The sequence below is a fragment of the Vombatus ursinus genome, unplaced genomic scaffold, assembly GCF_900497805.2.
Source record: "Vombatus ursinus unplaced genomic scaffold, bare-nosed wombat genome assembly UNPS02015255.1, whole genome shotgun sequence".
In the NCBI taxonomy this organism is placed as follows: domain Eukaryota; kingdom Metazoa; phylum Chordata; class Mammalia; order Diprotodontia; family Vombatidae; genus Vombatus; species Vombatus ursinus.
Window position 1 is genome coordinate 35084537 of NW_020955033.1, and position 15388 is coordinate 35099924.

General features: G+C 35.3%; 1 protein-coding gene across 5 annotated transcripts in view; it reads left to right on the forward strand.

Moving 5' to 3' along the window:
* LOC114031828 (receptor-type tyrosine-protein phosphatase mu) overlaps positions 1-15388 on the forward strand; it is a 958139-nt gene that overhangs the window by 398433 nt on the left and 544318 nt on the right. For all 5 annotated transcript variants that reach the window (XM_027846963.1, XM_027846964.1, XM_027846965.1 and 2 more), the window contains exon 7: positions 1251-1544. In XM_027846963.1, coding sequence (XP_027702764.1) covers positions 1251-1544 — 294 coding nt within the window. The remainder of the gene's footprint in view (positions 1-1250; positions 1545-15388) is intronic.

Consider the following 15388-nt stretch of genomic DNA (forward strand, 5'->3'; position numbering starts at 1 on the left):
TGCCCAAAGGACTATAAAACCACGCATATTCTTTGATCCAGCAATACCACTGCTAGGTCTAGATCCTAAAGATATAAAAAAAAGGGAAAAGGACCTATTTGTACAAAAATATTTATAGCAGCTTTTTTTGTGGTGGCTAAGAATTGGAAATTGAAGAGATACCTATCAGTTGGGGAATGGCTAAACAAGCTGTGGTATATGATTGTGTTGTAAGAAATGGTAAGCAGGATGATTTAGAACTTAACGTGGACTTACATGAACTGATGCAAAGTGAAGTGAACAGAACCAGGAGAAAGTTGTACACAGTAACAGCTAGTTAAGTGATGAAGAATTGTGAATGACTTATCTATTTGCAGCAATACAATGATCCAAGACCAATGATGAAGCATACTATCCCCCTGCACAGAAAAAAACTGAAATTGTTTGAATCAAGACTATAGCATGCTATTTTTTACTTTCTTTCATTGTTTTTTATTCGAGTCTTCTTATACATAATAACTAATATGGAAAGGTGTTACACGATTGCACATATATAACCTATATCTGATTGCTTACCATCTCAGGGAGAGAAAGAGGGAGGGAGGGATAGTATTTAGAATTCAAAACTTACAAAACCAAATGTTTACAAAATTGTTTTAACATGTAATTGGTGAAAAATAAAATATATTTAAAAAGAAAAAGTAGAGGAATCATCATGGGAACCTTTTAGAAACAATTAACTAATTTCTGCTATATATTAAAGTAGTTTTATTATGGCAATAGAAATATGAGAAAGCTTCACATAACTAGGAAGAGATCGAGCATTTTCTTGATATTTTTAATGATGTTTTCAAATGATGATGACTTGAAGGGAAGTAGATTTGCAAAAAATAAAATATCACCTCCAGGCAGGAAGGTTTCTTTCAAACTGCGTTTGCCACTTACCTGTAAGTGTAAGAAAGGCAGCTTGGGTTTTGTTTGCTGTGTAAGGATCTGAATAGAATTGTTTAAGATTCATAAATAGATTGATGAGAACACTAGTTGTAAGTTTTTGTAAGAAACTCAAGGTCTCAAAATTGTAAAATCCCCAGATTTCAGCATTGATTAAAGACTTTTTTTGTAGGTTAACTTAAGTAGTTAACTTTATTTTATAAGTTCATTTTGAAATTATGTCTTAATATATTTAAGGAAAATATTTTAAGTCTTAAGTATTTTTTTAAAGTGAAAATTTCTTTTTGGTTGAAAAATGCCTTTCTGGTTTGATGTTTCAGAACCGCCGGTTCCCATTGCCCCACCTCAGCTTGCATCTGTGGGAGCAACTTATTTGTGGATACAACTGAATGCCAACTCTATCAATGGGGATGGACCTATTATTGGGCGCGAGGTGGAGTACTGCACAGCGAGTGGAAGCTGGAATGACAGGCAGCCAGTAGATTCGCCAAGTTATAAAATTGGGCACCTGGATCCTGATACTGAATATGAGATTAGCGTATTGCTCACCAGACCAGGGGAAGGAGGAACTGGATCCCCTGGACCAGCACTAAGAACGAGGACCAAATGTGCTGGTGAGTTACCAAAATGACAGTGAGAACTTTCTTCAGTTGCATGGATTAGGTTTGTGTTATATGATTTATCCTTCCCACCACTGGTTGGAACTGTGGCTTAAGTCTCGAGTTACCTTTAGTGGACAGTGACTATGAATCGTAGTGTCTCGATGTTCTGTATATAGTGGCTAACATACAGCATAAGGCAGGTTTCATAGAGCAGACCTGTCTCCTCAGGTTTGTAGGAATAGCTATCTACTTTTTTATCTCAGTATCCTCAGAAAGAACAGGAGGTCAGATTTCTTGTCTTGTTCCATTGGTTTAACATTTACAGTTAAAGTTCTTATTTGCTGCCCACCCCCTACACTCCCAAAAAGAGTCCCTATAGCACTGTGAAGGAATGGATATCTTTTTAACATTATTGATGAGTATTTCATGGAAGGGCCACTTGCCATTGGCATTGGACCTATTTGTCAAACAGACAGAGGTGATTTGTGGACTGTGTAAAGATCTCATTTCTTCAACTGTGAAGATATAGATGGCTGAGCTTCATTGGGTTTTATCCATCTCAGAACTCAAAATAGCAGGTGAAAGTGGAAAAAAATGCACATACCTTTGTATTGAAACAAAACAACCAAGAAATCTATGCACAGAAACAAGCATGAGTCATAAGAACATTGCTAGGAAGATAATACTTTGCTGTACAAAGAAGAGGTATAATATAATATTAGGACATTGCAATGTGATTTTGACATTTTCATTAGAAATCTGTAGGGTTTACTTTGGTAAAATAAATGTTTATTTTAAATGTAATTTAAATGTCATTTAAATATCGTTCTTGTGGGACAAGCAGCCACACAGGCCCTATTAGTTTCAGAAACAAAGGATAGTTAGGTGCTTTTAGATAGAAAAGTTTAAATAGTCCCTTTTGACTATTTGAGTATTTTTATTTCATTTTGTTATAGATCCTTTATTAAAATAAGAGTAATAAAATAATTTAAAAACATAAATTCTATTGTATATTTTTCTAGAAGACAATTTTATCATTAGTGTTAGGAAAGGAAAAAGAAAAACCTTCTTAAAAAGTATTAAAATTTGCAATTGATATTTTTTCCTTCTGGATTTGGAGAATAGATCCTCCAAGAACTTGTAAGGCGTAGAATTCACAATGATCTGTTTAATATTTCTGGGACAAATGGTGTGAATCCATGGGGAAATGTATCTATATATATTTTTTGTGAATGGCTAAACTGTTTTAGCAGTCATCAGACCTATTCTGCCATGATACCATCCTCTCTACCCATGGCCATTTATCATTAGCACTTACAAAGAGCTGGAATAAGGACTGTTGTTCAAATATTTCTGGCTTGTCCACTTTCAACTGATCCTTAACTGAAACAGAGTTTCAGAAACCTTTTCTCTCTCTCCTTTCCTTACTCATGGCCTCCCAGTATGAAGTATAGTGATTCCTGAACTTTGGGAGGAAATGGTGGACACAGATCGTTGCTTTTGATTTCATAACTAAAGCTACCTCCTGAAAATTCAATGTGATATGTGTTTTGGAAGAATCCAAATTGATTCAGATCATAGTATTTAGTTTTGTGATTTTTTGAGGAGCTTTATGATATATTTAGTGATATTTTGTTGTATCTTACATTAGCAAATAGTAGCTGACATTCAATAGTTTAGCAAATGACAGAGAAGTTAGGATCTGATCACGGAATATCAGCCTTAGCAGGGACCTCAGGGGTCATTTAATTCCAACCATAGGTGAACCAGAATGCCATCTGCAACACACCCAATAAGCAGTAATTCAGCCTTTATTGAAGACCTTTAGTAAAGGGAACTACACTATCTCTTAAGACAATTCTTTATATTTTTGGATTGCTCCAATCAAAAAGAAGCTTTTTTCTTTAAACAGTTCTTGTTCCAACTTTTACACGGTGCTTTAAAATCTGTCCTCCAGGAGTAAGCACAATGAAACAAATCTCTTTTCCACATGACAGCTTTTCAAATACTCGAAGCAGCCATCACGTTCTACCAGTGTCTTCTCTTTAGGCTAAATATCCCTTGTTGCTTCAAATGATTCTCATATGACATAATCATGACATCTTTCAGTATCCTGGTTGCCTTTCTCCACATGCTCTCTAGCATATTAATATCCCTGCAAAATGCAACTCTCTGAAACTTCCTAGATTTAGAAGCTATGCCTCCTACTGTAGTCTAATAATGTGTTATATCAATAATCTCTTGTATTCACGGACAGTTAAATGGTTTTACATGTACTGTCTTCCTTTTCTTTGATTTCTTCCCTCTCTGCTCCTGGTTTTGTATCTCTTATCTTAGCTCCTGAGGTAGGCACTATGCAAATGTCTGACAAACATTCATGAAGAATTTCATAACATTTTCCCTCATTGCAATGTAGCTGGTGAGAATGCAACCAACCTTTAAAGAGGAAAAAAAAGCAAATATTCTTTATAATAGCTCAACCGTTTGTTTTTAAATGGATCAAGAAGAAATTAATAGAGAGTGAAAGTTTGATTTTGAATTGATTTTTACTTGTAGACAGTGTGAATGTGTTAAGACAATATGTCTGATGCCAACCATGCCACTGGTAGAAATAACAACATTTCACATTGTATTTTTTTTTACAATTGATAACATTTATAGGAAAAAGTCTTTGTCTTCTAAGGCTTTAGCATTTATCATTGTGGTTCATGAAGGTATTGAGGAGGAAAAAATAAAGGCATTGTCACTGGTAAAGAAAGTGGTCATGGAGAAATAGGGAAATGAAGGCAAATGAGGACAATAATTAGGTTACTTTAGAGAGAGAACCAAAACCAATGCAGGCTTTGGCAGTCTTGCGTCAGCTAGATGTATCTCAAGGAGGTCAATATAGAAAAGAAGTTGTCATATATGCCAAAATATTACAGTAGCGCTTTTTGTAGTGGTGAGGATCTGGAAACAAGTTAAATGCCCATTAATTGGGGAATAGCTAAACAAACTTTAGTGTAGGAATGTAATGAAACATTACTGTTCTATGAATACGCATATACTGTTCAATGAATATTAAAATGCAAAAAATAGGAAGACATATATGAACTGATGCATACTTACCAGGAAAATAATATATACCAGGGAAATAATACACAGTGACTTCAAAAAAATTTAACCAGAAATGATAATAACAACAAATGTTTGAAACTACATAATATGAAATTTTAATAACCAATCTTGGTTGCAAAGAAAGGATATGACAGAATACTCCCGCTCCTTCTTATAGTTGAGAAGAGGTGAGGTCATCTGTATGACATACAGATGCCAGATTGGGTTCATGTGTTGGTTGCTCTACCTGAACTGCTTTTTTTCCTCATTGTTTATCAAAAGGGTTGGTTCTCTGGAAGTGGAAAGGGACATGTCGTAAAAAGATGACATAAAAGTAAGAAGTGTCCAGTAAAAAGTGACAAGAAAACAAGTGGACATCAGTTTATCAATATGTGGGAATCTTTGTGCTCAGTCTGTGAGGAAACCACAGACACAAACTTTATCCATTTATACAGACTTGTCAAAATAAATATATGGCACATGCCTCCTCTTGAAATTTAAAAATATGCTATACAGGGAACATTGGTTGCATAGACTTGCCATCACATCTAATCACTTGTTAGACTACCTCTCAAAACCATGACTTGAAAAGTTGAGATGATGATGCAAAACATTTTTTTCATAGATACATATCAAGATGAATAGTTTACAATTTCTAAAATCTGCCTTTTCCTTTGTTTTAGAAAATAGGATCATGAATCTTCAATAATTCTATTCACCATGAAAGGTTACAGTCAGTGCTTTTGTGGTCACATCTTTAAGGTTTCTTAGTACCCTGGGATGAGATTTGTCTGGGTCTAAAATGTTAAATCTAATCTTAAAGTAATAAGTACTCTTATATTAACTCTCTCTTACATCATTGACTTCAGTTCTTTCTTAAACATTTATGTGAACCTTCTCAGTTTGAAAATTATTCTCCTTCCAAAAGTACATCAACATGCCCGTTTCCCCACAAGCCACTTCAGTATTTGTCATTTTTTTCTTTTTTATCAAGTTCAAAGACCAATGATGAAGAGTACTGCTCACTCTCCAGTCAGAGAGGTGGTGGACTAAGTATGCAGAATCAAATACTCATTTTGATACATGGCCAATATGGGAATTCATTTTGTTTGATTATACATGTTTGGTACAAGAGTTTAGTTTTTCCTTTCTTTTTTCCCCCAGTGGAGATGGAGGAGAAAAAAATAAATATTTGTTAATTGAAAAAAAAAGTAATTCAAAAGTATTATCCGTGAAGAAAGACAATAAGAAGTAAGATAAGAGTTGAGTTTTGTGATTTAGAAGCCCTTTATTGTTGCAGCTGACTTTTTTTTAAAGAGCCTATCTCCTTATGAGACAGCCTGCTTGACTATATTGTTGTGGATCTGTGCTATTTTTTCACATTTTTCTTTGCATATATTCTCCATTTTCCAATTTTACATGTCTCTTTAAAGTCTACTGAGTTCATCAGTAAGGTTTTTTTTTAATTTCCTTAGATGTATTAGTGATTATGTTGCTCAAATCTCTTATTTTACAGTATTCCTTAGATAATTAGTGATTATGTTGCTCAAATCTCTTATTTTACAGTAGAGACTGTTTCTTCTTGAGCTATTATATTTTTTAGTGTCTTTAGCCATGGAATGATACTTGCTTTTTTCCTCTGAAATTCTTGATATTTGGTTTCCTAAAGATAGTGATCTTAAGAATACCCAGAATTCCTTCATGGACCATTATAAACTGTAAGATGACATGCTTACTTTCTTGCTGGATTTACAAAACTTGCAGCTCAATGTTCCATATTGGTCAGAATTAAATTCAGTGTTAGAGATTGATTCCTTTATATTCCCAGGTGATATTATCAGTCAGTAAACATTTATTAAACATCTTCTGTGTGTTAGCACTCTACTAAGCACTGAGGATATAAAAAGAGACAAAAGACAGTGTCTGTCCTCATGAAGCTTAAAATCTAATGAGAAAGATGACAAGCAAACAAATATTTACAAACAAGCTATATGGAGGGAGATTAAGAAATAATTAGGAGAGGGAGGACCCTAGAATTAAGAGAGGCTGGGAAAGTATTCCTGTAGAAGGTGGAATTTTAGTTGGAACTTGTAGGAAGCCAGGGAAACTAGTAGGCAGAAATGAGGAGGGAGAACATTCTAGGCATGGGGAATAGGGAAGCAAAGATTCATTTTAGTAGAATTTATTTTATTTTGCCAGTTTGTAGATGTGAAAAGATAAACAAATCATTTCCTTTATTCCCTTAAAATTCTGTGTGTTTTTTTAAGCCTGTTTCTGGCTTTAGGGAATGTGCCAAAATTTGTGTTTGAATACCATTGAAGGTTGTATAATGTAGTCTTATTATAGTTATTCCCATTTCTTTTAAATGTAAAATATTTCAATACTTAATGGATAATTTTCTTTTAGGAATTTGAAGACTCTGAGAGGAAATATTGTTAGTCAGGAGATTGATTCAAGATTGTGTTCAGGGGAATCAAGAAAAATGAATTTTAGTCAGGAGTATGCTACAACCAGCTCAAAACAGCTTAAGAATAGATTGTTAAAATTTCAGTGTGAACAATCACACTTCAGAAATTGGCAAAAGGTAGAAATTAGGGCTTGATTCATTGATTTTGGTATGTTATCTTGTCATTATCCTTAATGAAATTATTGGTTTTTCTGTTATTTGTTCTTTAGCATACTCATTCTTTAGGATGAGATTATTTCATTTCCAATTAATTTCTAGTCTGTGCTTCCATAGCCCTTTATTAAAAGGATGAATTTAATATTTCTGCCTTTCCCTTCATCCTATTTTCTTTTGTTTATCTTTCTCTCTCTCATTTTACCCTTTCCCTCCTCAAAGGTCTACTTTGCTTCTAACCACTGCCTCCCATAATCTGCCCCCACTTTTATCTCTTATCCATCTATCTATCTATCTATCTATCTGTCTATCTATCTATCTATCTATCCGTCTATTTATCTTTCCCTCTTTAAACCAGTTCACTTGAGAGTGAGTTCGAGTGTTGTCTACGCCCCCATTTTCTCCTCCTCTATAAAAAGACTTCCTTCTTCACCTCTTTTATGTGAGAAAATTTTCTCCATTCTTCTTCTTCCAATGCATCCCTCTTTCTCACCCCTTCCTTTTTTTTGAGATCATTTCAACATAGTCAACTCACACTTGTGTCCTCTGTCTATGTAGACTTCTAACTGACCTAATAATTATGAAGTTCTTAGGAGTTACATGTATCATCTTCTTATATAGGTATGTATACAGTTTAACCTGTTGAGTTCCTTATGAATTCTCTTTCAGGTTTACCTTTTTATGCTCCTCTTGAGTCTTGTATTTGAAAATCAAAATTTCTATTCATTTCTAGTCTTTTCATCAGGAATGCTTAAAAGGGCTCTGTTTCATTAAGTATCTTTTTTTTTTCCCTGAAGGATTATACTCAGTTTTGCTGGATGTGTTATTCTTGCTTCTTATCCTAACTCCTTTGCCTTCTAAGATGTCATTTCCCAAGCCCTCCACTCCTTTAAAGTAGGAGGTGCTAAATCTTGTGTGATCTTGACTATAGCTCCGCAGTTTCTTACTGGCTGCTTTTAGTATTTTCTGTTTTACCTGAGAGCTTTGGAATTTGGCTTAATATACTTGGGAGTTTACATTTTGGGACCTCTTCAAGGAGGTAATGTTTGGATTCTTTCGATTTCTATAAATTGAAGCATATACAGAACATAAATATTCATATGCTTAAATAGCATATTTATTTAAAAATTATACATATATACATACACACAGATACACATGCACACACACTTATATGTATACATATATATACATACACACACACTACTGAACTAATTATTATGCATGCTGTACAACTTACACAAGTCTCCTAGGTTCATAGCCTCAGCATCATCCTTGACTACTCATTCTCCAACATTCCACATATCCAACTGGCTGTTAAATCTTGCTTTGTCTACAGCTACAACACATCTTACCTTTTTTTTACTCATATAAGTACCATCTTAGTTGTTCCAGCCTCCAAAGATGGTATTCTCTCAATTATAGGGCAGCAAACTCAGTTCCATTTAACCTTTCGCCAGTCTGATTAACCTTTACAAAGAAATATTTGCTTCAAACTGTACCGCCAAACCTCTCCCCAAGGTGGGGGAGGGCATTAAGTTCACAGCTTATCTCAATTCCTGCATAGCACAGTCCCAAACCTAAAGGCCGTAGCCCCACCTTGTGTTTGAATCCCAGGTACCTGCGTTCTCAGGACTTCCCTGCTGGGTTGACTGGCTTCAATGTCTAGCCTAGAATTCTGGTCCCCAGACAAATGAAACATACCCAAACAAACAAAACGCCAACCCCAAGCCTATTTCTTGGGGCCATAGAATAAAAGGGGAGAGCAAGGAAAGAGAGCCTTTCCCTCTTCACCAGTTCAGTTCATGGTGCCTACGCTATGGGTAAACTTAGCCCTTCATCCTTTCTGGATACAGCAAGAAATAGAGAGTGTGTCCTTGTTGTATCTACTTAGCCAGTCACAAATGGCTGCTCTCATCTAAGGTGTAGGAGAATGCAGGCCTTCTTCTTCCATAAGCAGAGTCCCTCCATGTTAGATGTTCTGGGCATGTGCAGCCAAAGCTCTCATTAAACTAGTAACCCCTCTTTGTGAATATATTCAGCCAATATCATCTAAGCCATTAAGTGGTAGCTTGATGGAAAAATGAGATTAACAGTGTTGCATTGAATTTCATAGTGGGCTTTTAAGATGCTAAGTGATTTTACTTTTGGGTATCTAGCCCTAAGAGTTAAGAAAAAGTGCTGACAAACTAATGACAGCAATAATAATGGGAAGGTGTGACTTGATGCCCTTCTCAGTTCTGTTTCTTAGAATTAATATAATCTGTCTTTTAAGAGAAGAGCCATTATAACTTTTTAATTACTGTGTTAATTGTATTTTGCATAGATGCTCCCTCAGGACCTTGATGAAATACTTAGGAGATTTGAAGCAATGTCTTTAGGTTTCAGTGAATTAATACTTTTTTAAAGTTTAAAATGAATGACTTTTGTGACAATTTGAGCCTTTTGGGGACTTTCCCTAGACAGGTGTTTTGTTGCCTGGGGGTAGGGAGTAAGACATATATGAAAGAAAATACTATTGGTATGATATAGAGAGGCACAGCAATCTTGCAGATAATCATAGTTATTCTCCAACTTATGTGGAGGTAATAGTAACTTATATCAGGGAATGAACTTGTTAAAAATATAGGTTAGTAACTTTTAGTATTTATTGTTGTTTAGTATTTATTTATTTATTTTATATTATTTATTAGGGGCAGCTAGGTGGTACAGTGGCTAGACTGCTGGGTCTAGCCTAAGACATTTCCTAGCCATGTTTCCTGGGCCAGTCACTTAACCTCTGTTTGAATGAGTTTTCCTCATCTTTAAAATGGGAATAATAATAACACCTACTTCCCAGGGTTATTGTTAGGATCACAGGAAATAATATTTGTAAAGTGCTTAGCACAGTTCTGGGACTGAGTAATGAAGCACTATGTAAATGCTGGCTATTATTAGTATTCTTATTTGCAAATTTCAGATTTTACCTTTGTATTTTAGCCTACATTTTTTAAAGCAAACAGACTTTCAAAGTCATAGTTTCTGATAATTCCAACAGTATGAGTTTTAGATTTATGGTATGCTATAATTTCTTTATGTCTTATACCTATCTATTTTCTTTACCATGGAGTGCAGGCTAACTTCGAGTCAGATTTCCTGCATATAGACATGGCCTTTGGGGAACCAAAGTTGAAGCTTAAAGAACCTTACTGTCCCAAGTAAAATACCATTAGCTAGCAGGCCAATTTTTTTTTAAATTTCTGAGCAAAGTATGTCATGTTATTGAAACTTTCATCAACACAGGTTTTGAATTATTTTCAAATTAACTGATTTAATTTGAATTTATAATTCTTTCCAGTTAGCCAAATGAGGGGTCTCTCACGGTAACCCACGTTAAAGTTCCCCTTAATATTCTGTGTGGTTCAGGTAAGGAGATGGACTTGATGAGTTCTCTTCCAAAGCTAAGACTGATTTTTTGAATGACAAATCACATTAGATGGGTGGTGGTATATCTCTGTCTTGAGTTATATTATATAAAAAGTTACAATGTGATGCTTTCTTTTTAAATGTTTCTATGGGGAAAATTCAGTGGACCTGAATACTCAGATTTTTTTTTTCAATGAAAAGCCTGGATATTTACCATTTAAAAAGACAATAACAGAAAAAAAGACTATATCAGAACTTCTCCCCTTTCCATGAAAAATAGTGGATAGTTGTGCTACAGTCAAAAGCTGCAGTTTGTTAGCCCTGTGTAATTGGACATACACTGTTGAACTAAAAGCACTCTAGGGAAGTGGGATCATAACTAAGTGTGCCTGTTATTCAGAACTAATAAAGACAAAAGAGCTAATTGAATGGGGCATAATTTACTTTTAATTTAAGTTTATTTCCAAGAAAAAAAATTAACAGTTTCCTAATTCTCAAAAAGATCTGCCAAAGGGCAACATATTTTTAATGAATTTGGAACACATCAAAATAATCTTTTCGCAAATATAATTGCTAAAATGGCATAAACTTTATTACTCCTATTAGACCTCAGATGTAAATACTGAGCATTACATTATGTCATGTTCCACTGTACATATGCCATAAGTAACACAGTATGATGGTTAGAGAACCTACCTTGGATCCGGGGAGACCTAATTCAAACACCTAGTAGCTATGTGACCCTAAGCAAGACACTTAAACTCTAGGTAATTTTCTAAGAATTTTAAGTTGCAGGGAATGTGCTTTCCCTTAATTAATAGAGAAAGTTTCCTTATCTGGTAGTTCCCTATGTCACTGAAATAAACCCTGTTTCTATTCTTCACACACTTGAACAGGTCATCCCCACCTTTTAAAGCTCCCGATTTTGTTTCTCCACTAATTCAAAGTAGTCTAATTAACATCCATGCTCCAGTTAGTAGTGGATTATATCCACAGAGTGTGATTTATACCAGCAGCAGTCTTTCAGTGGTTTCTATCAGTATCTGAAACCAAAGGCAATCGCCAAAAGGAGTGTGTCCTTTCTAGTTCTTGCCTTATAGCAGTTTGGTAATTCTATAAGAGATATTTTAAGTTCCTTTTAAAAAGTACATGCTAATGACCTGGTAATTATTTTTATGGATTTTAAAAAATAAAGTATGATGTGCTATGATAGCTGTCAATATAATAAGCCCTATGGCAGTAAAGGGAGAAGAATAAATTAGCAGTGTTAATTTTTTTGCTGATGTGTTTTACTTGATGAGATATTTGCCCCTAACATTTGTAGCTTAGAATAAATAGTAGAGGTGAAGTCTTGGTTTCTTCTTTCTCGAAAATTTCTTGGGTTACCTCCCTTTCTGTCTAATTATAGAGCCACCACCCTAGGTCAGGACCTTAACGCCTCTTTCCTGTATTATTGCATTAGCCTCTTCTTGACTCCTGTCCAACCCCTCCTACTCACAGCCAGTCTGATTGTTATTCCATGATTCAATAAGTAGCTCTTTGTTGCATAAAATAGGGACAACTAGATGGCGCAGTGGATAGAGTACAGGGCCTGGAGTCAGGAAGATTCGTCTTCCTGAGTTCAAATCCAGCCTTAGATACTTGTATGTTCTGTGACTCTGGGCAAGTCCCTTAACCCTATTTGCCTCAGTTCCAGATCTGTGAAATGAGCTAGAGAAGGAAATGACAAACCACTCTAGTACCTTTGCCAAGAATACCCCAAATGGATTGGACATGTCTGAAATGACTGATGACATTGTCTAAAAGCAGTGGTACTTTGAGAACACTGCACACCCTGGAAGCTCTTTCAGAGGATCTGAGAGGTCACAATTGTTTTCATAATACTACCGAAAAGTTATTTACCTATTAAAACACTTCTTCATTCAGCAACCACTTATGTATGTGAGGACAGACTTTCTTTACATACTTCAAATAAAAGAACATATCACACAGCAATGAGAATTTAGTTGTCTTCTATAAGGCCAGACATTAAAGAGATATATAAAAGTATATAAAACAATGTCACTCTTCTCACAATTTTTTTTTGGAAAACATTTTTTTCATAAAATACTTTATGTTAAATTGTAATGGGTTTTAAATGAGTTAATAAATATTTTAAATTATATTAGTTTTCATTCCTAAAGTGATAAATATTGATAGATATAATCCATGTAAGCTAAAGCTCTTTGAGGTCCTCAGTAGTTTTTGAGTATAAAGGAGAACTAAGATCCAAAAGTTTGAACCACTTACCTAAAGGATAGAATATAAACTCCTCTGGTTTTTAAAGCCCTTCACAACTTGGCTCCAACCTCCTGTTTCCAATATTATTATACATTTACTTGCCAAATTGGCCTTCTTGCTTCTCCCTACACGTTTCTTCTCTTGTCTCTACTCCTCTGAGTTGTTTATCCTTCATGCCTGGAATCTACTTCATCCTCCTGTAGTGTAAAAGTGAGTGAAGGTCCATGGATTGCTGATTGCCCCGACCCCATATGAAGGTAGTAACCTTTTTACAGTGGGCTTAAATCCACGAATCAAAATTAGGCACAATAAGAATTCTGCTTTGATTAGGTGTGTGGCTTGGATATGTTCTAAAGAGTCTGTGTGAAAGCAGGAGTCAGTTAAGAATCAGGAAAAGATTTTGAAAGTCTGATAATGGAGAGGAAGGAGCTAGGTCATGCATAACTGAACCAGAAAGAACCGGCAGCCCAAGGGTAATCATTGGAAGAAGAAAGGGAAAGAAAGCTTACGGATAGGGTGAAGAAGGTCCACGGACCTTCTTATAAGGTCCACGGACCTTATAAACTTCTTAGAGCAGAAGACTTGATGGATACTACCAGTTGTATCTTTTCCTTAAGGTTTGAGGGAAGTTCCCAGAAAACATCAGCTTTTTCCCCAGCTTTCCTCCAGTGTCTGTCTGTCAACCTTATAACATACTTTGCTGCTGATTTACCCAAATGTTTCTAATAACCTTAATTTTGCCAATACCACAAAGATGCCAGGAGTTAAATACAGATTGATAAAAAAGTAAATAAAGTCAGAGAGTCAAACTCCTGCTTAATGTTAGGAATTTTCATAACTAGGAATTCAAAAAAATCATGATTGTACAATCATAATCCTAATTTTTTATTTAATATAAACTCCCTAAAGCATTATAAGAGGGAACCTCATGAAACTGAGATGCCATTATATTGCCCCAAACTTAAAATGAGCTAATTGATGTGATTGTTGTTTAGTTATTTTTCAGTTGTGTCCAACTCTTTTTGACCCCATTTGGGGTTTTCTTGGCAAAGATACTGAAGAGGTTTTCCATTTCCTTCTCCAGATCATTTTACAGATGAGGAAACTGAGGCAAACAGGGTTAAGTGACTTGCCCAGGGTGCAGTGGATGATGTTGGTGTCTTCAATGCATGACCAAACTCTAAGCGCCCCACAGCACCTGCTTCAGCTGCCTGCATGGGAAAGTCTTCACATGCTTAGGGCCGACATCCTCCTAACTCACCCACAGGTTTGAGGCTGTTCAGTTACCCTCAACCTGATTTCTCTCATCTGCCAAGATGGTTTTACTAGGGTGTGGCTGCTGTACATGCTATACCTTCTTGGAGCCACAGGTGAGAGTTGGGTGAAGGTGTACACTAAAGATGGATGAACAGCTCTGAAAAGAGCTGAGTAAGCACCTGGAGTGGGAGAGAAATCAAGCACCTGGAAAATCAGGACCTGAATAATTCGGAGCTGACTCACTCTAGCTAGCTCGCTAAAAATTCATCTGTGCCAAATGTAGGCATAGACATGGAGGACTACCCTGAACACTCCATATTCCCCAGTGCTTTTGAATAGAAACTAACCCAAGAGTTTCTTAAACCAAATTGTACCATTTAGAAACTACATTAAGGTCATTATAACATGAGTGAAGGCCTGAGGTGCTGTCCTATGAATGAAGTGCATAAATATTAGTCCATCAACTTTGTAACATCTCTTTTAGCTCTTTAAAAGGTTTGTAAGTTCAGTTCTTGTTTTTTTAATGTGTTCTGGATAGAATTCAATGTCAGTCAAGTGCTATATTTACTGTAAGATATAACTAGAAGCATGATCATATTTTTGTCATGCTAGCCTCAAATTAATATTTCATTATTATTAAGCATCATAATATCTATTTCTATGTATATAATTTAATTCATACAAAGAGCTGCTATAAAAATTAGTTGAAAATCATTATTTTGTGAGTATGGTCAGCAATTACCTTTAAAGGTCTATTTTGTTGGATCACAAATTTATAACTAAAAGAAAACTTATATCTGATTTTGTTCACCTCCCTTCATTTTATAGAAGAGGAAACTAATGGTTTTATGAGTCTGCCCAATGAAAAGTGTGTTGAGTCACTTCTTCTGACTCCAAAGACCACTGCTCCGCACAGTTTCTAGTTTGTGGCTTTTAACATGTAGTGGAAAGACCATCTAGAAAGTAAAAGTGATAACAGTGTGCCAAAACTAAACATTGTAGACAAGTTTTTAAAAAGCACTAGAGGATATCCTTAGAAGCAGTAGAAAGATCAGGACTATCTGAGAGTATGAAAATGATTCTCCATGTCTACACCTACATTTGGCCCAGATGAATTTATAAATAGGTAGATAGATAGATAGATAGATGGATAGATAGATAGATAGATAGATAGATAGATAGATAGATAGATAGATAG